General features: G+C 40.9%; 2 protein-coding genes across 9 annotated transcripts in view; one reads left to right on the top strand and one right to left on the bottom strand.

Annotated features, from left to right (window-relative positions):
* Positions 1 to 7,242, bottom strand: part of LOC102980137 (protein CutA homolog) — a 24,908-nt gene extending 17,666 nt beyond the window's left edge. For 2 of the 7 annotated variants that reach the window (XM_055087001.1, XM_055087000.1), the window contains exon 1: positions 6,912 to 7,006. In XM_055087001.1, the coding sequence (XP_054942976.1) occupies positions 6,912 to 6,983 (72 nt within the window). In that variant the 5' untranslated portion in view covers positions 6,984 to 7,006. The other 5 variants (XM_055087004.1, XM_055087003.1, XM_055087005.1 and 2 more) reach the window with 5 other exon arrangements.
* A 66-nt stretch (positions 7,243 to 7,308) lies between these two features.
* PSMD5 (proteasome 26S subunit, non-ATPase 5) lies at positions 7,309 to 27,015 on the top strand. Of its 2 annotated transcripts, none has more exons than XM_028493586.2 (10): positions 7,309 to 7,515; positions 13,874 to 14,018; positions 15,259 to 15,372; positions 15,808 to 15,936; positions 17,331 to 17,440; positions 19,324 to 19,466; positions 20,232 to 20,423; positions 22,152 to 22,261; positions 22,651 to 22,791; positions 26,733 to 27,015. In XM_028493586.2, the coding sequence occupies exons 1-10, from the start codon at positions 7,343 to 7,345 to the stop codon at positions 26,745 to 26,747; spliced, it is 1,272 nt and encodes a 423-aa protein (XP_028349387.1). In that variant the 5' UTR covers positions 7,309 to 7,342; the 3' UTR covers positions 26,748 to 27,015. The 2 variants fall into 2 exon arrangements, with proteins under 2 accessions (XP_028349387.1, XP_007123696.1); XM_007123634.4 differs by lacking the exon at positions 26,733 to 27,015 and adding an exon at positions 25,573 to 26,168 and having other exon boundaries at positions 7,312 to 7,515.
* Positions 27,016 to 27,217: the final 202 nt, after the last annotated feature.

Genomic DNA, 27,217 nt, shown 5'->3' on the forward strand with positions numbered 1-27,217 from the left:
CCACAACAGTGAGAGGCCCGCGTCCCGCAAAAAAAAAAAAAAAAAAAAAAAAAAAAAAAAAAAAAAAAAAAAGGGGCCATTACAATGTTCCAGGAAAAAGACATTAAGATCTTGAGCTAAGAAAATGGCAGTGACACCGTGAGAGGAAAAGACAGTCAAGATATAATTTTTCTTGCTCTTTTAATGACAAACTTTTAAAATAAGAGGAAATGAAAAGAACTGGAGGACATCTTCTATTCCAGGGTTCTTTGCTGGGGGGATACAAAGGAGTCATTAATAGGGATAGAGGCAACTTGCAAGGAGTCCCACTGTGACTCAGGCAAGACTGAACAAGAGCGTGCTTCTCCTGCTTCCCAGCTCGGGGCTCACATCTCGCTCAAATAAACCTCTGTTCTCCCACTCCTACGTTATTGCCCGGCCCTGCCTGGCTCCTACTTCTTGGCAGGGCCTGAGTAGCGTTTTTATGTCTTTAGCTTCAGTTTGACTAGAAGCCTGTCTGGGGTGGGTTTCTCATTCCCTCTCACTACCTCCACCAACACCTCCAATCCAACACACTAGTCCTCTGAACTGAACCAGTGACCACACAAGAAAGAAAAAGAACGAGGCTTTTCAATGAAGCTTTTGGTGACAACTCAATTAGATTATATAGGAAAAAAATTAAGGCACTAAAGAGCAGGATTTAAATCCTAGTGCCAGTACTGCTGCCTGTGGTCTTCAACAAGTTACTTCCTTTGCCTTCTATAAATGTTATCTAGAAATTGGAGATTATGACATCTGTGCTGCCTGCCTCAGAGTTGCCATGGGTTCAAACAAGATAGGAAAAACAATATATAATCACTAACCCAATAAAGGAAGGGACTGTGGTTTGCTCATCACTGTGTCCCCAGGACAGTTCACGGCACACAGCAGGTTCTCAAGAAATAACTTGTAGACTGGTGAATTAGTACACCAACGAGATGTTGATATTGAGACAAAATAGCCTTGTGAAGTAAGTAGGGCTTTGGGGTCACCCACAGAGCTTCTGGCAGAGAATCGGACAAACTAAAAAACTGTAAGGGGTCAACTACATGACTCTAAGGTGGCTTCCTGTACAGACTCTAAACAAAGGAGTAATGGTCTGTCCCTCAACCAAAAAAACCATTCCTAAGGAAGATCTAGGGCATTTCAGCCAGCAGTTATCAGTGTAACACAGAGCTAATAGGATTAACTATAAACTCACCTAAAATGTATTGAAACTCTTGTATGAACTCATAGTCAAAAAATACTAACAGGTACTTTGAGCCTTCGGGTATTATCTAAGATAACCCTTCATTTAACAGATAATGTTAGAGGCAGAACATACAGAAATTCTGTGACAGAAGCAAGACTTAAATCCAAGACTCCTGCCTCCTTTTCTGGGCTCTCTGAACTGCAAGGAGCACGACTAGGAATTGATACAGTGGGCTTATTTCAGCTTCACTTAATCCAGCGTCTCTCAACTTGGGGCAATTTCCACCCCCAGGGGACATCTGGCAACATCTACGGACAATTTTGATTGTCATGACTGGGGAGGAGATGCCATTGGCATCTAGTGGGTAGAGGTCAGGACTGCTGCTAAACATCCTTCTACTGTACCATCAATCACACTGAAATACAGACAGTTGTTTACATATGTCTCCCTCATTGGATGTGAGCTCTTTGGCCTCAGACATTTTTGTATCCCCAGCACTTTATAACCCCCTGACAAGGAGTATGGGCTTGAGAAATGTTTGTGGACCATATCAGCAAAGAATCAGAAGCATGAAAGGTCGGTTTGGAACCGAAAGTGGACTACAGTATATTAGAAAGTGGTATTATATGAATGCAAAATACACACATCACCATATTCCCTAATAGAAACATTATAACGGGAAAAGATTTACTGTAAGTTTATAGCATTTATGTCTTTACTATATACCTTTTTAAATTTTACATTCGTTTAAAATATTTTAGGTACCCTTTCAATTATTTCATTCTTTTTTCGTCCTGCAGTATTTGCCTAGCCTTTAAGAGATTATGGTTGACTTTACCATCTGTATTAAGGCAGAAGGGGCCTCAGAAACCACCCAGTGGTTCTAAATTTGTAATCCATCTAGTTTTAAGGAATCTGTGAATACTCTGAAATTGACATTGTGTTTATACACTTTCCTTGGGTGCAAATCCAGACTTGCACTCACACACAAACACACACACACACACGAAATCAAGAAATGTCCCCAAAATGTTGAGCCACTGATTTGTGCCAGTTAATTAAGGGCCAGAGAGGGGAAGAAATCACCAAAAAGTGAGCAGCAGAGCTGGGCTAGACCCCTAGGCTTGTGGCCCTCCCACACAGCTCTCCCTTCCACCACCCCCGCACCCCACCCCACTCAGCACCCCCCCCCACTGCGACCACCAGCACCACTGTAGGGGACTCCATAGCCACTGCCAACCTTAACATTTTAAAATACTTCAGAGATGGGAAAACAAAGCCCCCAGAAAAATGAGATGGTAACTGCACTGGAAAGAGGGAAAGAACCTATCATGTGACCCTTACATGAGAACTCACCAGCAGACACCCCTCACCACCCCAAGGACCCTGGCAGTGAAATACAGCCCAGTCACTCCCCCTCACAAGGCAGGGCATAAAGAGGTGCTGGTAATCTTCACATTCACACCACTATCTCCAAGACACACGGTGGTGCCTCCAAGGATTTTACCGTCCACCCACTACCTGCCCGCCCCCAGCTCAAAATCCCAGGAAGAGTAAAAGAGAAATGCACGTTCTTCCCTCAATCCCCAGGTTGGAGGTTTAGAGGTGAGAGGGTTCATAGCACTGTAGCGTGGAACACTCACCAAGAGGCATAAAAGGACAGAGGGCCGCGGGTAGCCTGGCAAAGGGCACAGTGAGCCCAGCCTGTCCATGGCGTCGCTGGTAATTTAGCAGCACAGCCTATTGGAACTGTGGCCTGAGGCCGAGTTGCTGGCTGATGGGCGGGCACGAAGGGCCTGAACTGCCCTCTCCCCTTACCACCTGCTGCCTGCCCCACTACCCAGCCAGGTCCCAGCCAGGCTGGCCGGAAGGAGATAGTGGAGGGGGCGGGGAAAGAGGGAGTAATTTTTCACTGGGCAACTCTACTGGAAACATACAACCCAAGCACCATATGCAAACCTCCAACCCCTGCAAAAGTAAAAATACTAATTTTCCCTTCCCATTCTAACATACACATACAAAAAAACCATAAAATCCCCAGAGATGTACTGATTAAAAGACCTAAGTTTCTTAGATATATAAAATTGTCAGCCCAAACACAAATACACATACACAAAACTCTTCCACTTAGCAGGGGTCCCCAACCCCCGGGATCTAATGCCTGATGATCTGAGGTGGAGCTGATGTATAGATATATAAAATTGTCAGCCCAAACACAAATACACATACACAAAACTCTTCCACTTAGCAGGGGTCCCCAACCCCCGGGATCTAATGCCTGATGATCTGAGGTGGAGCTGATATAATAATAATAGAAATAAAGCGCACGGTAAATGGAATGCGCTTTAATCATCCCGAAACAATCCCCCTCCCCCCATCCTTGGAAAAACTGTCTTCCACGAAAACGGTCCCTGGTGCCAAAAAAGTTGGGGACCGCTGTCGAGGACCATCCCACCAAAAGAACCCAAATAAATGAAGCACACACATGGCTGCCTTCCCTTCCCTGTCCCCCCACCCATCACTCCCTCCTCCTAGGATCTCCCTTCTAATCCTCTCCGGCTTAGAGCGCACACTCGCTCCCAACTGCTCTCCTATGAACTCACTTGTCTTTCCAGGCCAGCTGCTCTGTGCAGTCTTTCCCAAGGTTAACCCCACAGTCCTCTCTTTCCCCTAAGGCCCTTTGTCCACACTTCCGTTGCAGCATTTAACATCAACTATTAAACAAATCTTTAAAAGCAGCAAGCTAAGGACTGACAGTTGCCCTTTGGGGATGCAGAGTCCACTGTTGTCAGGGTTTCCAATTTTTTAATCCAGCTTTTTAATGTGAAATATCTTAATTTTTAAATGACGACACTTCAGGGGAAGAAATTGAATACACAAGGCCATAAGTAAATTTTAAGCCAAGGAAACTATTCTATAAGCTTGACTGTGCCAGTGGTTACACAAACATTAAAAAATTCAACAAACTATACACTTAAATTAGTGAATTGTGTTGTATGTAAATAGCACCTTAAACAAAGGAGGGGGGAAATGCTGAAAACCAATTCAAAATTGTTTTAAACTGGGCATACGAAACAAAACACACCTGTTAGCTAAATTGGCCTGCAGCCTGCCAGTTCACAGCCTCTGTGTTTATTTTAATTACCTGTTTACCTGTCTGTCTCATTCCTTGGGACTATAAATTTTTAAAGGCCTGATACACTTCCTGGCAAAGTGTCTAACAAAGTCAGCTGTAGCCCTAGTCCTATCATTTACATCAATAGCTATGAGGACTCAGGCAAATAACTTAACCTCTCTGAGCTTTTTGGGGTTTTTTTGGTAAAGGAAGGGCTAATACTTCCTTCATAGGTCTAAAGTGAGGATTAACAGAGAAGATTAATATGAGTGCTTTATAAAATGTAAGACCATGTCAGCGTTTCATGAGCAAGTAGTCTCACGTCAACTACCAAACAAGGTTAACTCAGAAAATCTCCATTTGTGATCGAAAAACTTAGCGTGTGTGAAAAAAATAGGTTTAGAGAAAATGAGGCTGAGTGATCCTAAAAAAAACCCCTTTATATTCAAAGTCCACTAAAATAAATCAAGGCTATGATCTTTTAAATCTATTACATTAATAAGAAAGGCCACGGTTAATGACCATTTTACCTTAGATCCTGAGATGATGTCCCAGAGTTTAGCACAGAATCCCACAGAGATCATGCTCAATAAATGTTTGTTGATTTGCTGATTATAAGGATGGTCATGATGAAGGCGATGCTGGGGCAGCAGGGGAAGGATGGCAAGAGATGAACTGTTATTTGGAAGAAACCGCTTCTGGATTCTCTTCTTACTTCAATCAGGCACTTCTACTCTCTTCAGATTCAATTCTAAGGTTAGATTCCAAAAGTCCAATTCTGCATTTATGGCCTTGGCAGATTCTTCAGATCTGGTAAGAGCCTCAGTGCCACTGCCTGAGATTATAAGCTGTTCTTCTGGAGGCTTCTTACCCTCTTTCTCTCCTCCTCCTTACTGGATTCAGATATGGACTCAGAATCCTCTTCAGAGTCAGATTCTGTACCCATCTCTTTCACCCACACTACTTCCTCTTTGTGTCTTCCTTCTCTTTCTTCATCTCCTTTGCTTTATTTTGAAGGTTCTTTTGGGCCTCTTTATAGGTATACAACAATTTATTGAAGTCTTTTTTAAAGGCCAAACTTCAATCCAGTAAAGAACCCATATCAATTGCAGCTTCAATGAGGTCTGACACCTGGTGTAAGACAGAATTGTTTCCTTAGGTTCAACTCTGGTTCCAGAGATTTGCCTTCTTCCTCATCTACAGATATAGACTCTCTGTTATTGCCAAAGCTTGAAACTTAAGTATCTTATTAATTTCACTTTCATCAATATAGATGAATTTAAAGCCCATCCATTTCCAGACTCTATGATTTTTTTCAACTTCTTCATTAGCTCTAGTGAAACATGCATAATCATTCACAACATTATCCCAAAGGTTCCACCAGGCTTTATTAAGAGAGGCTGGTTTTTATACCATCCATCACCTCTTTTATTACTACCAAAGCATCAGCAAAGTTGTACTGTTGCCATGTTTCTTTCAAAGTGAGGCAAGGGTTTTTTTCAAAAAGTCGGCAAAGTAGTCAAATATATGCTTGGTGTATTACCTCCCGAATGCTTCAATTATACCCTGATCCAAGGGCTTAAGACAGCTACTGCCCTCCAGATGGAGAAACACAGTATCATCATTGGGATGAGCAAAGAATGGAGTCTGGGTGACTGAGACCTCTGTCCCAAAACAGCAACACTCTGAAGGCAAGATTTTTTTCTGTTAAATAACTCCAGGTTCAACGAATAAAACAATTACGAAGCCAATCCAAAATGCGGGCAGCTGTTAATGATACTGTTAGTGATCGCCGGAAAATAGGAAGGCGTTTTACATTGTTTTCCATAAAACAGGTGCTGCCTCATAAAGCAGCAATGGTTTTGTCACCTGCGGCACTGGCACAAAAAATGAAAGAAATCCGGTCCTTAGCTTCCTCTAAGCTTTCCGGAATTTTGTCTTTTTCCCCAAAAGTACGCGAAGGCAAGCACTTCCAAAAAACAGGCTCATCTGCTTGGCGGTGAAGACCTGCTGAGGTACAAAGCCATTAACTCTGATCAGATTCTGGAGTTGTTTGGAATACTTGGGTGCCAACTGGGTATTTAACAGTTTTTCCTCCCCTATCAACCTCGAATTCAGAAGCCTATAGCGATTTCTAAACTTCTCCAACCATCCCTTGCTCGCATGAAACTTCTCTGGGTTGCCCTTGCCAGTGGCTTCCACCAGTTGCATGTAAACCCATTTGGCCTGGCTGCAGATGGCCTTCAGCGTCGGAGGCTGCCCCCTTCTCCTTTGGTCTAATCCTAGACCCCAAAGATTAATTCGTCTCCATCTTCTCGATGTTTACTTCCTGAGGAATGCACAGCACCTAGGAGCAGACGGGAGAAACACTCTCCATGCTGGTCCTGACCGCCTCCTCGTTTTGCTTAAGGGTGCGCAAACCCTTCTTCCAGCTTCTCGAGAATTTTCATCTCGTCTTCCAAAGACATGACCCTCCGCCTCCTCTTAATACGTGTCTGGCCCGGGAGCAGGATTCCCAACGCCTCCGCCCCGCCCCGCCCCGGGAGGCCTAAGCCCCTGCCCAAGCCGCAGCGGCGTCCATCATACCCGCTGCCGAGAGCCTGGTTTTAGAGCCAGGGGGCCGCCCCCAAGGCCGTTCAACCTTCGGCTGGTCCTCATTCTCACCACTCCACTTGCCAGACATTTACCCAGCCTTCGCTCTCAGTGGGACAGAAGCAAACCAACCGGAGACTCGGACTGCAGGACCAACTGAGCAGCGCACAACATGACGCCGCGACGCAGCCCCGTAACCACCAGCGACCCTAGTCAGCCCAGCTCTCGCGAGGCTTGGCAGCCCCCGAGCGCGCGCTGCCCGGAAGCTCCGCAACTCTATTCGTGCCGCCCGGGCAGTTTTGGCCCAGCCAAAACTCGGGGAAGGGAGTCTGCGCCGGGAAGATCTCGCGAGGCTTGGAAAGGCGCGCCGGGAGCCGGGAGCTGGGCGTGTTGACGGGCGGCGAGCCCCGGCGGGAGGGGGCATCATGGCGGCCCAGGCGCTGTCGCTTCTGAGGGAGGTGTCTCGGCTGGAAGCGCCGCTGGAGGAGCTGCGCGCTCTGCAGTCGGTGCTGCAGTCGGTGCCTCTCAGCGAGCTCCGCGAGCAAGCGGCGGAACTGCGCCTTGGCCCGCTTTTCTCCCTGATCAACGGGAACCATCGGTGAGATGACCCTGCAGCTTGAGCGGGGGAGAGCGACACCCCCAAGTATGGAGACGGGGATGGGGGTGGTGGTGACGGGGGAGGCTTTTCCCAGTCTCAGTGAAGGTTGAATATCACTGAAATTTCAGAGAGGGAAGGATCCTGGGCTGAGAGGCGAGAGACGGGGTTCAAGCCCAGGCTCTGAGGTGGCCGTCGCCTGGCCTCATAGGAGGAGGAAAGCAAGGTTGCCCATCTACGGGGAGGACTCCACAATCACGTATCCAAGTCCTTGACTTTTTCCCACCTTTTAAGAAGGGGTCCTATCCTGGCAATTTGGAAGGATCCATCGATATTTTAAATTCACATACCTTTGATCCAGTAATTCCTGTTACAGAAATTTAACATGCAGGTATACTCACGCAAAAAATGTACTGTATATACAGGAATATTCATAACAGAAGGAGGCAGCAAAAAAAACAAAACGAAACAAAAAAACTAGGAACCACCTGAATATCTATTAAAAGGGGATTCTTAAATTATGACACATGACTGTAATACTATGCAGCTATTAGGAAAATTGAGGTAGATCTATATATGTGGACATAGATCTCTAATATATGTTGCTGAATGAAAGAAGAAAATTGTAGGAGTTTATAACCCCGTTATGCGTAATTTTTAAAAAGTATTACCACCCCCCCACACCCACTTGAACACAGGCCAGTGTAGCTTTTGGCATATCTGAAAGATACATCAGAAACTATTAATATGGTAGTGGGACTTAGAATGGTAGGATGGCAACTTTTACTTTTCATTTTATGTACATCTGTAGTATTTGATTTAAAAACACTTTGTATTTGATCATCTGATAACTTAAAAGACTTTTTAAATGATTGTGATCCAGAAATTTAAAAGTGACCTTTCTTCTTGAAAAGATAATGAATCACTGAATCAACACTTGGTGATTTCAGAGGGCTTTCTTGGCTCTGACCTTCTAAGAATCCTCCCTTTTTCATGTGTTCTCCCTTCATTAATTCTGTTAATTAACATTATTCAGGTCTGCCTATGAAATCTCTGTTTGTCCATTTTAATTCAGACCCTCATTTTCTCCCTCTCGCTAGGTCTGTTGCATTAGTCTGACTTCTCATTACCTCTGAGTTTCCTTTTCTAGTATGTCCTTCCCACGTTGCAACCACAGGGAACTTCTCAGGAAATTTGGCTCACATCTTTGCCGTGGTGTCCCATTGCCTCCAGTGTAAAATCATGACTTGTTAGTCTGGCACTTGGACCTTTACAATATATTTCCATCCTACTTTTCCAGCCTCATCTTTTTCCACTCTACACATATTTCATCTGCTCCAGCTACCGAGTGGCACTACTTTCCCTTGAGCATGACTTGGCACTTTCCTAACTTTGTTCATGCCAGTCCTTCTAACTGAAATGCCTTCCCCTCCAAATCTGTCCTTCTTTTAAGGCCCAGGTGAAGTGCCACCCCCTCCAAAAAGTCTTTCTTGGTCACTCCAGTTGCAAGTGACTGGCCTTAGCTCTCCTGAAGGACATTATCATTACTTCTCTTAATAATACTTGACACTATTGCCTTATGTTGTAATTCCATATGTGTTTCTGTCTTGTTTGTAAATTCTTTGAAGAATTCATCTCTGCATCCCTCTTAGGGTGCAGCACATAATACAATATATGCCAAATAAAAGATTAAACTCATAAATTTTAGAGAGCCCACCTAGTCCAACCACTTCATATTATAGATGAAGAGACTTTCAGTGATCTATAAGTTAACACCAGAGATGCACTAGGAACTGAAATGAAGGGGAGTTTGAAGAATAAGGTCTGTGGGGTGGTGGTTTGCTGAATGAAGGAGCAGCGCTCTAGGAAACAATTTTAATGGAAATTTAAAGACAGGGTAATTCAGAAGTTAGTACATTGTAGATACCAATTGCAATTTGTGGGAATAATTCTCTGGATAGTGGATTGGCAGTCTCTAGATATATTGCTGTTTTCCTGCACTATATATTGGTTCGAGATCTTTTCTGATAGATGTAACCCTAGAATCTTTTTTTTTTTAAATAAATTTATTTATTTATTTTTGGCTGCATTGGGTCTTCGTTGCTGTGCGCGGGCTTTCTCTCTAATTGCGGCGAGCGGGGACTACTCTTAGTTGCAGTGTGTGGGCTTCTCATTGCGGTGGCTTCTCTTGTTACAGAGCACGGGCTCTAGGTGCGCGGGCTTCAGTAGTTGCAGCGTGTGGGCTCAGTGGTTGTGGCTCATGGGCTTAGTTGCTCCACGGCATGTGGGATCTTCCCAGACCAGGGCTCGAACCCATGTCCCCTGCATTGGCAGGCAGATTCTTAACCACTGCGCCACCAGGGAAGTCCATAAACCTAGACCGGAGTTTTTGTGAGATAAAGTAAGTCCTAAGATTACTGCTTTACAACATGGAAGGCAAGCAAGACTGATTGTACATTATTAATTCTTTGGCTTCTTGGTACCGAAGGGCCACATATTAAATCTGTGCAATATACAGTTTAACCTACCATTGCTTTAAAAAAAAAAAAGCTTTACTGAGATATAATTTACCTAAAATAAACTGCACATAATAAAATACGCAGTTTGACAAGTTTTGACATGTATATACTCATGAAACCATCACTACAATCAAGGTAGCAAAGATGTCTCTATAGATGAGTTTGCCATTTTTTTTTTCCCAAGAGTTTCATATAAGTGGTGTCATACAGCATGTACTCTTTTGTTTGCTTTTTTTCACTCGGCATAATTACTTTAAAATTTATCCATGTGGTGTGAATGAATACTTCATTCCTTTTTATTTCTGAATAGTACTCCTCTGTATAGATGAATCACAGTTGTTTATGAACCACCTGTTGATGGACATTTGAGTTATCTTCGTGTGGGTATATTACCGTAACACTGCTATGAACATTTGTGTACGAGTCTTTACATAGACACATTTTTTTTCTTTTCTTTTTGAGTAAATACCTAGGAGTGGAATGACTGGATCATATGGTAGGTGTATGTTTAACTTTGAAGAAACTGCCAAACTGTTTTCCAAAGTGATTATATCATTTTACATTCCTACCAGAAGTGTATGAGAGTGGATTATAACCTTAAATGTAAAACCTAAAACTATAAAACTTCTAGAAGAAGACATAGAAAAAAATTTTTGTGACCTTGGCTTAAACAAAGATTTCTTTAATGTGACACCAAAAGAATGATCCATAGGAGAACAAATTCATAAATTGGACTTCATCAAAATTAAACATTTTGCTCTTCAGAGGTCACAGTTAAGAGAATGAAAAGGCGAGTCACAAATGGAGAAAAGTCTTTGCAAAGAATATATCTGATAAAGGACTTGTATTCAGAATACATGAAGAACTCTCAAAACACAGTAAGAACTCAGTTTTAAAATGGGCAAAATATTTGAACAAAGAAGATGTGTGGATAACAAATCAGCAAATGAAAAGATACTCAACATCATTAGTCATTAGGGAAATGTAAATTAAAATCACATTGAGATTCTACTACACATCTACTAGAATGGCTAAAACAAACAAACAAAAACATTGAAGCAACCCAAGTGTCCATCAATGGATGAATGGATAAACAAAATATGGTATACACATATACACAATGGAATATTATTCAGCCTTAAAAAGGAAGAGAATTCTGACACATGCTACAACATGGATGCACTTTGAAGACATTTAAAAAAATTTTTTTTTCTATTTCTTTTCTTTCTTTCTTTCTTTGGCTGTGTTGGTTCTTCGTTGCTGCGCACGGGCTTTCTTTAGTTGCGGCGAGTGGGAGCTACCCTTCATTGCAGTGTGCGAGCTTCTCATTGTGGTGGCTTCTGTCGTTGTGGAGCGTGGGCTCTGGGCGTGTGGGCTTCCGTTCTTTGGCTGTGTTGGTTCTTCGTTGCTGCGCACCGGCTTTCTTTAGTTGCGGCGAGTGGGAGCTACCCTTCATTGCAGTGTGCGAGCTTCTCATTGTGGTGGCTTCTGTCGTTGTGGAGCATGGGCTCTAGGCGTGTGGGCTTCAGTAGTTGTAGCATGCAGGCTCAGTAATTGTGGCTCGCAGGCTCTAGAGCGCAGGCTCGGTAGTTGTGGTACACGGGCTTAGTTGCTCCGCAGCATGTGGGATCTTCCCGGACCAGGGCACGAACCTGTGTCCCCTGCATCGGCAGGCGGATTCTTAGCCACTGTGCCACCAGGGAAGCCCCTTAAGACATATTAAGTGAAATAAATCAGATGCAAAATGGTAAATATTGTATGATTCCACTTATATGAGGTACTTAGAGTAGTCAAATTCATAGAGACAGAAAGTGGAATGGTGGTTGCCAGGGGCCGAGGGGAGGGGAAAATGAGTTGTGTTTAATGAATACAGAGTTTCAGTTTGGGAAGATGAAAATGTTCTGGAGATGGATGGTGGTGATGGTTGCACAACAATGTGACTGTATTTAATGCCACAGAACTGTACATTGAAAAATGGTTAAAATGGTGAATTTTATGGCATAGACAATTACATTTCTTTTAAGAAAGAAAAGAAACATACCTATTAGCAATCACTCCCCATTCCCCTTCTCATCTCTCCCTCATCCCCTGGCAACCAGGAATCTGCTTTCCGTCTCTATGGATTTGTCTGTTCTGGACATTTCATGTAAACGAAATAATCACATCAAAAGGAAGCCTTTTGTGTCTGGCTTTTTTCACTTAGCATAATATTTTCAGAGTTCATCCACATTGTACCATGTATTAGTACTTCATTCCTTTTTCATGGTTGAATAATATTCCATTGAGTTGATCTACCACATTTATGTATTCATTAATTGATGGACATTTGGGTTTTTTCCACTGCTATGAAAAATTGGCATACAAATTTTTGTGTGGACATATGTTTTCATTTATCTTGGGTATAAAAACATTCTTAATTACTCCCTTACCCTTGATTGTGCAAAGTACAATCGCTAAGTTAAAAGGATATGTTCATTTGCTGTGTATTGCTATGTACTGCTTAATCACCTTTTAGGAAGGCACCAATTTAACCGTATACTCCTATTAGCAATATATGAGTGCCCATTTATTTGTACTGCCTATTAAGAGACAAGGAAGTTATTAGTGAAACACCTCTGTATCTACATCTGGTAGTCATCAAGTTCTGCTTAATTTGCCTCCTTAATAGGTCTTGAATCTTTTCCCTCTTCTCCATTCCCACTGCTTCTTCCCTGTTTTGCTCCATCACCTCTCACCATCAGCTACCTTTTAACTGATTCTTTCTCTAAAACTGATGCAGAGTGATTTCTATAAGTCAGAGCTCATTGTGTTCCTTCTCTGCTTTAAAACCACTTCATGGCTTTCCATTGCCTTCTGGGAAGAGGCTAAATTCCATAGCAGGACATAAAAGACCTATCAGAATCCAGCTTCTGTGCATCTTTCCTGTTTCATTTCTTGTCATTCATCCTTCTCCCCACCCCATCATACCAAGTGACTTGTGGTTCCTTGAATGCATAACACTGTCTCATTCCTCTGTGTCTTTTATGTGCGACTACTCCCTCTACCCGGAACACCTCTCTTCTCTTAGATAAATCCCACATTTTAGCTCAGGTGTTACCCTCTGGGAGGCCTTCCCCGAACCCTGTGTTCTTTTCTGAGCTCCCTCAGCTTCCAGACCTAACCTATAGCATTTATCTACTTGGATTATAGTTGCCTTTTTATTTTTCTGTGTCATCCATTAAACTGAGCTCCTTGAGATTAGAGAATATATCTTACCCTTAGAGAATACGTCTTATATATATTATCCTGGCACAGGCATGGCACATAATAGTTACTAGGTTAGTTTGTTTTTTGTTTAGTTTTGTTTTATTTATTTATTTTTGGCTGCGTTGGGTCTCCATTGTTACACACAGGCTTTCTCTAGTTGTGGTGGATGGGGGCTATCCTTCATTGCAGTGCGCGGGCTTCTTGTTGTGGAGCACAGGCTCTAGGCATGAGGGCTTCAGTAGTTGTGGCACGTGGGCTTCAGTAGTTGTGGCTCGTGGGCTTCAGTAGTTGTGGCTCGTGGGCTCTAGGGTACAGGCTCAGTAGTTGTGGTGCACGGGCTTAAATGCTCCGCGGCACATGGGATCTTCCCCTACCAGAGCTTGAACCCGTGTTCCCTGCATTGGCAGGCAGATTCTTAACTACTGTGCCACCAGGGAAGCCCGGTACTAGGTAAATTTGAATAAACTAGTAGAAGCTGGTGTTTCAAAGGGAAGTTTGTGTGGAGGAGAGCCTCATTAAGCTAGGTATCAGATATTAGGTTGTTGCTTCCTACCTGGTAGGACATGAATTGATGAGATCTGTGGTGTCTCTTTTAGGGAACAGACTACTTTGTGTGTATCCATCCTGGAGAGATTGCTGCAAGCTTTGGAGCCGGTTCACGTGGCCCGGAACCTCAGGGTTGACCTGCAGAGGGGACTGACTCACCCCAATGATTCTGTAAAAATCCTCACTCTGTCCCAGGTATGAAATTTTACTAGCACATAATAAGGAAATCACCATTTAGTGACCACCTGCCCTGGGCCAGAGTCTGTGCTGGGAGCCAGAGACACAGAGGTGAAGAAAACACGTGCTCTCTCTGTAGGGAGTATCTAGTCTATTCTAGTATGCGTAGCTAACTATAACCAGCAGATACAAGCTAAAGTAAGAAGTTTCACTGAGTGCCGTCTGAATCAGTTAGTCATCAAATACTGAGTTCCTTTTATCAGGCATTGTACCATATGCTGTTAGAGCTACCAAGATAAGTAAAGCCTGTTTCTTTCCTCCAAGGAGCCCCTAGTCTAGAGAGAAAGATTGCCGTGCTAAGTCTTATTATAGTGGCATGAGTGAAGTACTATTATAAAGGTCACTATACCAACAAATTAAGACAGTAATTCTTACCACCCTGGTAACCAAACCTGCTAGTGTTTGGGTGAAGAGCTGCTGCCGAGGATTATCTTGAAGGGATAGAAGTTGAGCAGTTAGTTATCCACTAGATGTTCAACTACTGTTTTGTTTGTTTGTTTTTGTGGTACGCGGACCTCTCACTGTTGTGGCCTCTCCCGTTGCGGAGCACAGGCTCCGGACACATAGGCTCAGTGGCCATGGTCATGGGCCCAGCCGCCCCGCGGCATGTGGGATCTTCCCGGACTGGGGCACGAACCCGTGTCCCCTGCATCGGCAGGCGGGTTCTCAACCACTGCGCCACCAGGGAAGCCCTCAACTCCGGTTTTTTCTTTTATTCTCTAAAGTATTTATTCAAGAAAAGGAGAAAGGATCGATTTATCCGTTGACCATTTATGTGTAAAACTCTGTAGGAGGTGTTTTACCTATTTAGTTTCATTTAATCATTATTACTATCCTGCAGTTAAGTACTGTATTCCCATTTTACAGACAAGAAATTAGGCTCAAAAAAAGTTATTTAGTTTGCTCAAGATCAAGAACTGGAAGTTGGTAGAACTAAGATTTGTATTGTTTTCACTCACTGAGGTGTCTCAAGTCTTAACTCACCTGTTTTGTTTTGTTTTTTCTTTCTTTTCAAAGATGTGACTATACCATCTGTGTGTTTGGCTTTAATGAATTTGGGTCATTTGGAATTTTTTAGTGACTCATAGCTGTAGTTAGTAACTCCTAAAATAACTGCACTCTAAGGCAATTTGACCATCATGTGTTTACATATTGCCCTACCTTGGAAGAGTATTTCTGATTGTTTTTTTCCTTTCAGGTTAGAAGAATTGTTGAAAATTCTGATGCTGTTACTGAGATTCTAAATAATGCTGAATTATTAAAACAAATCGTTTATTGTATTGGTGGAGAGAATCTATCTGTAGCTAAAGCGGTGAGTCAGCTACAACCATCAGCCTAAACATGCAGAGACATTAATGTCCTAAAAGACAGAGAAAGGCCTTCTGGATTGAGAGGTGGAGGTTTAGAATGAATGATTTGCGTAATTGAATTTGCAGCCTCATATCGATGGTATGAAATAAATAAGTGGCATCAAAATAAAACTAGTAAACCCCTTTTATTTTCTAGAATGCACATTTCTAAATTGACCATCATAGAGCTTACATTGGGTTGCTTGATAAGAAGCTTTTTCTATTTTCTGTTGGGAATACTATGTATTTTTTCCAATTATAAGTAATTATAGCTAAAATGTAGTGAATGTTCTTTGGGTAAGCTGCGTTCCATACACTAATTTTCACATAAATCTTATGAAGTAGAAAGTGCAGTTTGGTATTTTTATGATTTAAGAGATACTTTCTTTCCTTATAAGGCCATTAAATCCCTGTCAAGAATATCACTGACCCAGGCTGGACTGGAGGCTTTATTTGAAAGTAATCTGCTGGATGATTTGAAAAGTGTAATGGAAACAAATGACATTGTTCGATATAGGGTGTATGAGGTAAGACTAAAAGCATCCTTTCTGGTGCCTATAATTCAGAATGCATCAAGGCTTACATCAGAAGGTGAGATGGCTCATTTAACATGTATTTATTGAGTATATAGTCTATGTTAGGCCCTATATATACCAGGTGCTTGGGATGAAGGGATGAACTCCCAGCCTAGTGTGTGAGACAGTCATATAAAAATATTTACACTGCACTCTGAGTACTGTAATAGAGGAGATGCCATTGAAATTAGACTTTGAAAAAATTAGTGTAGTAGTGGTAGTAAGAAGAACCTTTGTACTGAGCAGTGTGCTAAATCCTCTCATATATATTCTCTTCAATTCTCACAGTAAACCTGATATTTCATTATCATTAATCTTGCTGTTGATGGAGTCATTGACCCAAGGCCATGCAATTAATAGATTGTATATTCAAAACAGAACCGTCTAGAGTCTGATTCCCTCTTCAGAACAATGTCTTACTTTGCATTGTTAATATTATGCAATCTTGATTTTCCTTCTTCTTCTGTAGCTGTTTCTTCTTGGTCTCCTGGCTCCTTAGCCTCTATTGAACCTTTAATTGTTGCAGTTTGTGAAGGCAAGCTAGGCCCCTTATGCTCATGTTCAAACCAAACTCCTGATCTTCTCCATCCACCTCATGCCCCTAATAAAAACAGCAGCAACAAACTGGCCCCATCTCCCAGTCCACATGGCTGGCTGTTGGACCTCCAGCTTATTCTCTGTGAGGCCGTGTCCTCACTGCCATGTATCCACTCAGTCATCACATCGTGTCAGTTTTACGTAAACTCCTGCATTTCTCTGCTTTGCTATAGCCACCACCACCCTAGTCTAAGCTACCAGTATCTCTCAACTGGACTACTGTATTTGCATCCAAACTGGTCTGCTCCCATTTTTGTCACCACTAGTCTATTGCCACATGTAGTCAGAATGATCTTTTAAAAATCGAAATCTGATTCTGTCGTTCCTCTGCTTAAAATTCTCAGTGTCCTAGATCTCTCAATAAGCCCTCAGAACATGCTTGTTGAACGAGTAAATGAGTGGCCGACTGATAGAATGAATGAATGAATGATTTTTTACAATCTGTTCGTTGTTGCTGATAGGGCCTTTTGTCCTGACTGATGGTTTCTTTTTAGAAAAGGGCAGATATACCCAGGTATATCTGGGTGAGTGTTTCTGTGCCAGAGTAATTTCTTGTGTGTTCAATGAAGTTTTCCTGCTTGTGGAGACAAATAATGGATTTTTAAAAATTCAATTATATTAAGTATATAATTTATACTAGTATATAATAGTATGAATATACTTCCTAGTCCTGCATTTAACTTAAAATACCATCTAACAAGTTTGGTGCTATTTTGTTTAACCTTTCTGCTTTTTCTGTTTTCTTTCAGCTAATTGTGGAGATATCTTCTGTGTCACCAGAATCTTTAAACTACTGTACCACCAGTGGATTGGTAACGCAGCTCCTCCGAGAACTGACCGGTGAGGATGTGCTAGTCAGGTATGTTGACGGAGAGAGTTCTTAAAGCAAAATGTCCTTTCTTGGGGGGCCAGGAGACAACCTCGGGACTTAGTGTGATCTCCCCTAGTGGAGCCTATGCTCAGGTTGCAACCTCATGACTGATTATGTCCTGAAGGAGGGGTTTTTTGAAAATTGCTCAACTTACATGGTGACAACATACTGGAACTTAGCATGACAATTCAGCTACTTTTGAATAGCAGTGTTCCTTGTCCTTAGGCATGTGTGCTGTTTAAAAGTTGCCAATCAGGCTTCCCTGGTGGCGCAGTGGTTGAGAATCCGCCTGCTGATGCAGGGGACACGGGTTCGTGCCCCGGTCCGGGAGGATCCCATATGCCACGGAGGCTAGGCCCGTGAGCCATGGCCGCTGAGCCTGCGCGTCCGGAGCCTGTGCTCTTCAGTGGGAGGGGCCGCAGTGGTGAGAGGCCCACGTACCAGAAAAAAAAAAAAAAAAAAGTTGCCAGTCACATGGTAACTGTCGTTTTGTATTACTTAATGTGTTAACATGCACATTTTATATATATATATGTATATATATAATTTTTTTCTTTTTTTTTTGGCCATGCTGTGTGGTTTATGGGAACATAGTTCCCCAACCAGGGATTGAACCCAGGCCCTCGGCAGTGAAAGCACTGACTCTTAACCACTAGACTTCCAGGGAATTCCCAACATGCACGTTTCTTGATGTCGTTAAATAATAGCACTGCGGCATGATAGAAGAAACATGGACTTTTGAAAATGAGTGAGAATTGGGCTTACATGCATCTCTACTACTTAGTAGCTGTTTGACCTTAGACAAATTATTGTAACCTTTCTGCATCTGAGTTTCCTTATCTCCTAAATGGAATAATGTCAATTCTGTAAAGAAGATAATATGAGGATTAAGTGAATTGACCATAGAGACCAATGCAATGGTCGATATAGGCTCTCAAAGAAATGTTAATTCCAGTCTCTTTACTCTCAGCCCCTACTCCTTAAGTCCCCTTGAATATCTGCCAGTGTTTCCTTAGATATTCCACAATTTACTCTCAAAGAAATGTTAATTCCAGTCTCTTTACTCTCAGCCCCTACTCCTTAAGTCCCCTTGAATATCTGCCAGTGTTTCCTTAGATATTCCACAATTTACTAACACATCCCCACTGCTGAATACTTGGTTCAAGTATTTTGCTGTTATAAGAGCACTATAGTTACCTTTGTGTACACAGGACTTTGTTTTCCTTATCTTAAATGATTTTCTGATTGTCCTGTGTTCTTTAAATGTGATTGAATTTGTTGAACTCACATGCATAAACCAGTCCTCAGTCATACTGTTTCAGAGCATTTGAGTTACATTGTTTCAAAGCCTTCCTAATAAGGAAATTATTTTGTTAAATTTCTTTAACTTAGTATCAGACTTCCTGACATAGGAAAAAACCTTGCAAATAGTCAGTTAAAATACCTTAGGATCAACTCTAAAAATACTTTTTTTAGTTAATTGAGGAAATTTGGTCATGGTTAGGCTTTAGATAATACCAAAGAATTATTTTTTAAATATGTGGTAAAGGCGTTATAATTTTGTGAGAAAATATTCATGTTTGACGTTTCAAAATAAAACAAAGGTTGAAAAACTCTTTGAGGAGGTAGTTGTGTTATAATGGAAACAATAATGGGCCTCAAGTCAGAAGGTCATGATTTAAGTCTTAACTGCCTTGTAAAAACAGTGTGATTCTGGACAAGTTACAGTTTTCTCATCCTTGTGTCCTGATCTGAAAAGTAGAGCCAGGATCAGTCACCTTTCACACTTGGTGGGAAGAATTAAGTAAAATAACCTATGTGAAAACAGTTTATAAACTATACTAATCATATGCAAAATCTTGGCATTTCAGAGCCACCTGTATAGAAATGGTGACATCACTGGCATATACTCATCATGGACGACAGTACCTCGCTCAAGAGGGAGTAATTGACCAGATTTCTAATATAATTGTTGGGGCAGATTCAGACCCTTTCTCTAGCTTCTATTTGCCAGGTAAGAAATACTGACACTTGTGGAAATGACAGTGTATGTTTTGTTTCAGAGTTATCTCTGACAGGGGAGGCCAGGGATTGTTTTCTGTAGAGCTGATTCCCTTAAGATGATACCCATAGCCCCTTAATGAAGTGGAATCTATTGCTCTGGGAGCCGTGCACTGTTGATTCTAATTTTCTGGAAATATTGCTGTTTAGAGCATTAGTCTGTTTCCCTTGAACCTTAGCCAAAAGAATCATCATAAAACTACTAGTAATGATACTTACAGTATATTTCACCGATTCATCAAATCTTGAGTTGGAATCTTTATCTAATATAGAATTATTCTAGCCATTCTGTTCTAGGACATGGTTGATTAGTTTTTCTTGAGCACTTCCAGAAATTGGAAATTAATTTTAGATAGCCTCGCTTATTTCGTCGATGAACATCTCTGTTAAAAAATTTCTTCCTGATAATGACTCCAAACTTGCCTTCCTATAATTTGTATCTGCTGGTCCTTGTTCTTTGTTCTCCCTCTTGCATATGACAATGCTTCAGTATTCGGACCCAGCTCCGTTGACAACCTGGGATTTCTATTCCGTCAGGACCACACATCACAGGTCCTTCAGTATCTCCTTATGGTCTGTCTGATTTCCAGGCAACACAGTACTGTAACCTTTCTCCTCTTTCTGGCCTGAAGTTTATTACTGTCCCATGAAAACCTAGGGCCCACAATTTATGCTATCTTCTTTTTCTATTAAAATACATTCTTGTAAATATCTTTAGGATTTGTGAAGTTTTTTGGAAACCTGGCTATCATGGATAGTCCTCAGCAGATCTGTGAGCGTTATCCTGTCTTTGTGGAAAAAGTCTTTGAAATGACAGAAAGTCAAGACCCCACCATGATTGGTATAGCAGTGGACACAATTGGAATTCTAGGATCCAATGTTGAAGGAAAACAAGTTTTACAGAAAACAGGTTGGTATGACTTGTTTTGGCTTTCCTTAAGGATATCTCTTTTTTGGTGGGGGGACAAGAATTCATCATATAAGTTCATTTGCTTGTATGTTAACTGCATAGTAGAAACTACTTTTACAGATGGCAGTCTTTTTACCATGACCTTGGACTAATCCCTAAAAAGTCTCATAACTATTACTGAATTTTTTTTTTAAAAAAAAGAGTGCTGGGCCAAGCACTCTTTCCCCTCTACATCTTTCTTAAGTAGTATTCATAGTACAAAGGCCACAGTCTGGAGTCAGAAAGACCTGGATTCATGTCCCAGTTCTAACACTAACTTAGCTTTCTGAGCTTCACTTACTCACTTAACTACTCTAGGCCTCACTTTCCTTATATATAAAAAGAGTATAACAACTACTTCTCAGGGTTGTTGTGAATATTTACTGAAAAGACACATTTGTTTTATATTTATATGTCAAGGAAGGAAAACAAAAATATGTTACAAGATTTTATGTTAAGAGTGATACTTTCATGGCACATCCATGAGTATCTTGCAAGTACTATGAATTCTACACACAAAAAAATGTACAGCACTGTTAAAACCCTTGTGAAATATATGTTGAAAATTATATATGCTGTTGTGTATCACAGCTAGTATCCAGGTTATGTGTACTTTTCTAACTGCTTGTACCTATGACATATGATCCTTTTACAATCTTGCAAAGAACATACTATTGTCATTCTCATTTTACAGATAAGGTAGGTGACACTCAGAGAAGTTAAGAAAATTTTCTAAGATCATTCAGACTGTGGGGCAGCTGATACTCAAATCCAGGTCCTTTGATTTCAGAGCTCTACACTTTAACTTATATATGCTGTATTGCATATGAATGTGTTTTAGGCCTGTCACTTGGTTTCTGACTACATGTTTATTTTTATATTGGTTTAGGTTGGTAGCAGTCATAGTATTAATGAAAGCATACTTTAAAAAATCTCATTGTTCACTTAACACCCATTAGGATGGCTACTATTTTTTTAAAAAACAGAAAATAACAAGTGTTGACAGGATGTGAGAAATTGGAAACCTTGTGCATATCTGGTGGGAATGTAAAATGGTACAGTTGCTGTGGAATCATGGTGGTTCCTCAAAAAATTAAACATAGAATTACCATATGATCCAGCAGTTCCGCTTCTAGGTATATACCCAAAAGAATTGAAAGCAGGGGCTTAAACAGATGTTTGTACATCTGTGTTCATTAACAACATTATTCACAATAACCAAAAAGGATAGAAACAACCCAAGTGTTCATTGATGAATGAATGGATAAACAAAATGTGGTATATACGTTCAAAGGCATATTATTCAGTCTTAAAAAGGAATGTAATTCTGACACATGCTACATCATGGGGGAACCTTGAAGATATAGTGCTGAGTGAAATAAGACAAACACAAAAAGACAATTATTGTATGATTCCACTTATACATGGTACCTAGGATAGTCAAATTCACAGAGACAGAAAATAGAATAGTGGTTACCAGGGGACGGGGGGTGGGGGGAAAGGAGAGTTGTTGATTAATGAGTACAGAGTTTCAGTTTGAGATGATGAAAAAGTTCTGGAGATGGATGGTGGTGATGGATTCCCAACAGTGTGAATGTACTGAGCTGTATGCTTAAAAATGGTTAAAATGATAAATTTTATGTTATGTGTATTTTACCACAATAAAAAGTATCTTGTTCTTCTTCAAAGGAACTCGCTTTGAATGCTTGCTGATGAGAATAGGATATCAGGCAAAGAATGCCTCAACAGAGCTCAAAATTAGGTGTTTGGATGCAATTTCATCTCTTTTTTATTTACCAGTAAGTAGATTGGGAAATTAATGAAGAACAGTGGTATATCTGGGGGAGAATAAATCTGTATAATACTAGTTAACTTGCTATAAATGTTGACCAACTAAATGCCATCTTTCTCACTCTTAGTGAAAGAAGATAACCCTCATTATATGACTAGTGACATTTTTAAAGTTAAAGTGGAATCATAGAGTATTCGAACTGGATAAGACCCTAGAGATTGCTTAATCAACCCCATCAAAAAAGAAACAAGACATAACTGGGGAAGTCTGGGCTGAGTTGGGGAAGAATGCTCCAGACTTGGCAGAACTCACACAGCTAGTTAATGACAGGGTGTGATCAGAACCCAGGTTTCCTGACTTCCTAATGTCTTGAGGTTTTCCTTTTCTGTCTTGTAGCCTGAGCAGCAGACTGATGACCTCCTGAGGATGACAGAATCCTGGTTTTCTTCTTTATCTCGGGACCCGCTGGAGCTCTTCCGTGGCATCAGTAATCAACCCTTCCTTGAACTACACTGTGCTGCCTTAAGAGTGTTCACGGTAGGCGTCCTCTTCTTTTCCATGTCTTCTGGGACTCTGCCAGTTCAACACATGTGTACTTAAAATGAGCCAGTCTCTCTGCCAGGCCCTGGGGATGCACAAGTGCGTAGGAAGTTTCTGCCCTCTACTATTAGCGTAGGCTAATTAGGGAGACAAACATGTAAACAAATGGTTTCAGTAAAAGGTATTAGGTGCTGTGGCAAAATGTTCGAGGGTGCTGTGGGATCACAGAATTAATTCCGCATTCCTTATCTGCCATCAAGCAAGCCCTTACTACCTTAGCCCTGGTTTTCCTCAGCCTTATTTCTTGCCATTCGCTTCTGGCACTGGCAGCTCTAGTGATAGCAGACTGCTTGATTCATATCTCTGGACCCTCATGTACACTCTACATTCAACGCTCTTCCCTGTCTTTGCTTGTTAACCTCTTATTTATTCTTCAAGGACTAACTCAGGTGTCTCTTCAGCAAGCTTTGCCCAAACCCACAAGGTTGAGTTAAGCAGTGCTGGCTTTCCTACTTTGCATTTATTCATTTATTCAGCAAATATTTGTCGAGTTTCTTTTCTTTGCTAGGTTCTGGGGATATAGTAGTGAACAAAAGATACAAAGACCTTCCTTTCATGTAGCTCATCGTCTATTGAAGGACCTAAGCAGTAAATACAATTATAAAGTTAATTGTATGATTATAGTTGTGGTAAGGATCATACCTGTGTTCTGTTTATTACACTTTGTTGAAAATGTTTATTTATTGACCTAGTCAACAGAGTTTATTGAAAATAGGAGCCATAGCTGATTTAACTTTGTAGCTTCAGCACTTGCTGTGGTTCCCTGGGCTCATCGAAATGTAGTCATCACTTTAGTAATCTTAATAATGGGATCTCAGGCAGCATGCTTGGCCTAGAGAGGGAGGGAACAAGGAGAGTGGGGGCGACAAGAGAGGGAAGGCTGGACTTCCCTGGTGGCTCAGTGGTTAAGAATCCGCCTGCCAACGCAGGGGACACGGGTTCGAGCCCTGGTCCTGGAAGATCCCACATGCCACGGAGCAACTAAGCCCGTGCTCCACAACTACCGAGCCTGCGCTCTAGAGCCCGCGAGCCACAACTGCTGAGCCCGCATGCTGCAACTACTGAAGCCTGTGTGCCTAGAGCCTGTGCTCCGCAACAAGAGAGGCCACCACAGTGAGAAGCCTGCGCACTGCAACGAACATTAGCCCCCGCTTGCCACAACTAGAGAAAGCCCGCACGCAGCAACAAAGAACCGACGCGGCCAAAAATAAAGAAAATTAAAAAAAAAAAAAAAAAAAAAAAAAAAAGTGGGAAGGCTTCCTGCAGGATGTGATACAGGATCTGCGTCTTGAAGGATACAGGATACCTGTCCACTTCAAGAATGTTGTTTTTAGACTGTTTCACCCTTGTCAGTAGTCACTGTGATGGTCATTTGGGCTCCTGCACTGGTATTCTCATTATTTGTTTTTTTCCCACTCTTCTACCTTATGCTCCACTTAGCCATAGTTGTAGAGATAATTTTTGATTTACTGGTTTGGGCAGCTGTTTTTATTTCAACCCACCCATCCTCAACTATTGTTAAGTAGGCTGATGTTTCTCAAACTGTAATGTCTTGTTAAAATGTAGATTCTCATTCATTGGTTCTGGAATAGAGCCCGAGATCCTGAATTTCTAACAAGTTCACAGGTGATGCTGAAGCTGATGGTCTGCAGAACACATTTTGAGAGGAAGACATAGGCTGTAAACTTGATTGTGCCTTGTTCTTCATTAAAATATAGTAGTGAGGTTTTTAAAAACATTTTTTATAAACGTTGTTTATTCATTATTTTTAAATTTGGAAAAGATTGAGAAGTAGAAATTTTTTAAAGCACATAGAGTCGTACCTGTTTGGTATGACTTTAAGGTGTTTCCTTTTAGTATTGGTATTAGTATTTATCTATTTATTGGTGTAATATTTCAGACATACAGTCATACCTTGCTACCTCTGCCCCATCCAATTCCCCTTCCTCCCTCTCTGAATGTAATCACTGTCATGAATTCAGGGTTTACAAGTGCACGCGTGATTTTATACTTTTACTATCTATGCATATATGCTTAAATTACAGTATTTTAAATATTCTTAAACTTTGCAAATGGTATCGTGCTCTTCATATCATTCTGCAATTTCCTTTTTCTCCCTAATGTTATGTTTTTAAGATTTATCTATATTAAAAGAGACAATTAGAAAGTCATTAGTATTTCATTGTATAGCCACAGTGTGTCAATCTCCAGTAAATGAAGATTTAGATAGCATCTATTACAAATGATGCTACAATGAACATTCTCGAAAATATCCTCTTATGCACATGTATGAGAGTTTCTTTAGGGTAGTCTTTTCTTCTCAAGTCTTTGTCTTGATTTTTCCACTGTTGTAATTATGCCATATGTATAATTTGGATCTACTTTTTTCATATAACAGATTTCCCTATCCTTTATAAACTTTATTCTTAATGTTTATTTAATTTATTATTGCTATATACCGTAATTTACTAACTCATCTTCCCACTATTAGGGATTTATAGTGTACCTTTCACAGTGTGATGAGCATCTTTGTTTACAGATTTTTTTAATATTTTGATAATTTTCTTAAGTTAGAGTTTCAGGAGGGAATTTACTTGGGCAAAATGTAACATTTTTAAGGTTCATGTTGCCAAATTTCTTTCTAAGGTTTGTGCCGTCCCATTAACAAACTTAACTTAAGGCTCAGAGGAATTGTGTTCTTTTCCCCTTCTATTTCAGGCCATTGCAAACCAACCCTGGGCTCAGAAACTTATGTTTAACAGTCCAGGTTTTGTAGAATATGTGATGGACCGGTCCGTAGAGCATGACAAAGCTTCAAAGGATGCCAAATATGAACTGGTGAAAGCACTTGCCAATTCTAAGACAATTGCGGAAATCTTTGGGAACCCAAATTATTTGAGGCTCAGAACTTACCTGAGCGAAGGTCCATACTATGTGAAACCTATTTCCACAACAGCAGTGGAAGGAGCAGAGTGATTTCTTCTAGAGTCCAGACCATTTATTGACCAAAATTTCTCCTGAGGCATTTGACTCCATCTGTATTTTACAAAACAGAGACTTCCCTCCCACCAGAATCATCGTGGAGTGTCTAATGTAATTTTATCACCAACATTTGTTGTGTTTCTACATTGAAATTCAATGTAAAGCCAGGAAAGCAGGCAAACTTGATCGTAATTGAACCAGATGTTTCTCAGATTCCTTTGACTGCCTTAATCTTTGCAAGAAGATGGAAGTTTCGTTCTTCTCCCAGAAAATTTTCATGGACTTACTCACCATCTTATTTTAAAATCCACTTTAACTAAAATGGAACCAAATTGTTTCTGAATCCTTTCTATCCCCCCCACTCCCTTATTTTTTTGGTCTTTTTTCCCCTTCTGATTCCACTTTCAAAGTCTTGGATATAAATATTCTTTGAAAAACAAGTAATATGCAAACTTAAAATTATGTTCCCTATACTAAGAATAAATACTTTTAATAAGGTCTCTTTTGCTTTTTGTTACTATTAGTCCTTTGAAAAATAGATAATAAATCTTTTAAAAATGTTTCTAGTGTTCCTCGATGCTTTTTTTTTTTGCTGTTTATCAAGGCATCTTACTGTGTTGTGGTTTTGGGTGGGGAGGAGTGATAACATGCTAAACCAGAGAGGTCCCCAGACTGTTATTTTATTTGTTGGTGGGTCATTGTTGTTGAGAGCTTTGCTTTTAATTTCTGAGATCCATCATGTCCATATTGAGTTGATCAGAGAGAGGGAAACTGACTCCTAATAACTAGAGTCAGAATGGAGGGGTCACTATGCCTAAACCAGGATACCATCTTACTGATTAGCAAAGGATGCACTTGCTTTTCATTGACAAAAAATGTTCCCACCTGTTTTCCAGTGCTCTGCTCTCTAAACAGCAAAGCGATCATCAATCCAGAGGTTTCTACATGAATATGTTATCAGAGTGTGATGGTTCAGAATGGAGAGATAGGTTTCTTTCAAGCCATGGTGGTGATGTTGATAAACCAGCCCTGCTCTGTTACAAAATGATTCTCAAGTGACTGGAATTTTCTTGTCCTCAGATTAGTCATCTCTGTTCCGCCATCTCTGGTATCCGTGAGTCCCCTTTTTCCATCTTTCCATATGGGCCATTTTCCTACTGCTAATACCACTAAATTTCTGTTGTTTTAAGCCACCTAGTTTGTTGTACTTTGTTAGGCATCTTTAGGAAACTAATAGAGTGTATACGTAACATGAAATGTGTATTTGTTGCATCCCGTTTGTAAAATACTGCCTAATTAGGACTTAATGAAAATTGTTTCACAAAAAATTAGATATCCAAGTCTTTACACTAGTGAGATTTAAGTTAATATATACTAGGTA

Source organism: Physeter macrocephalus, chromosome 9 (genome assembly GCF_002837175.3).
Source record: "Physeter macrocephalus isolate SW-GA chromosome 9, ASM283717v5, whole genome shotgun sequence".
NCBI classification, from domain to species: Eukaryota; Metazoa; Chordata; class Mammalia; order Artiodactyla; family Physeteridae; genus Physeter; species Physeter macrocephalus.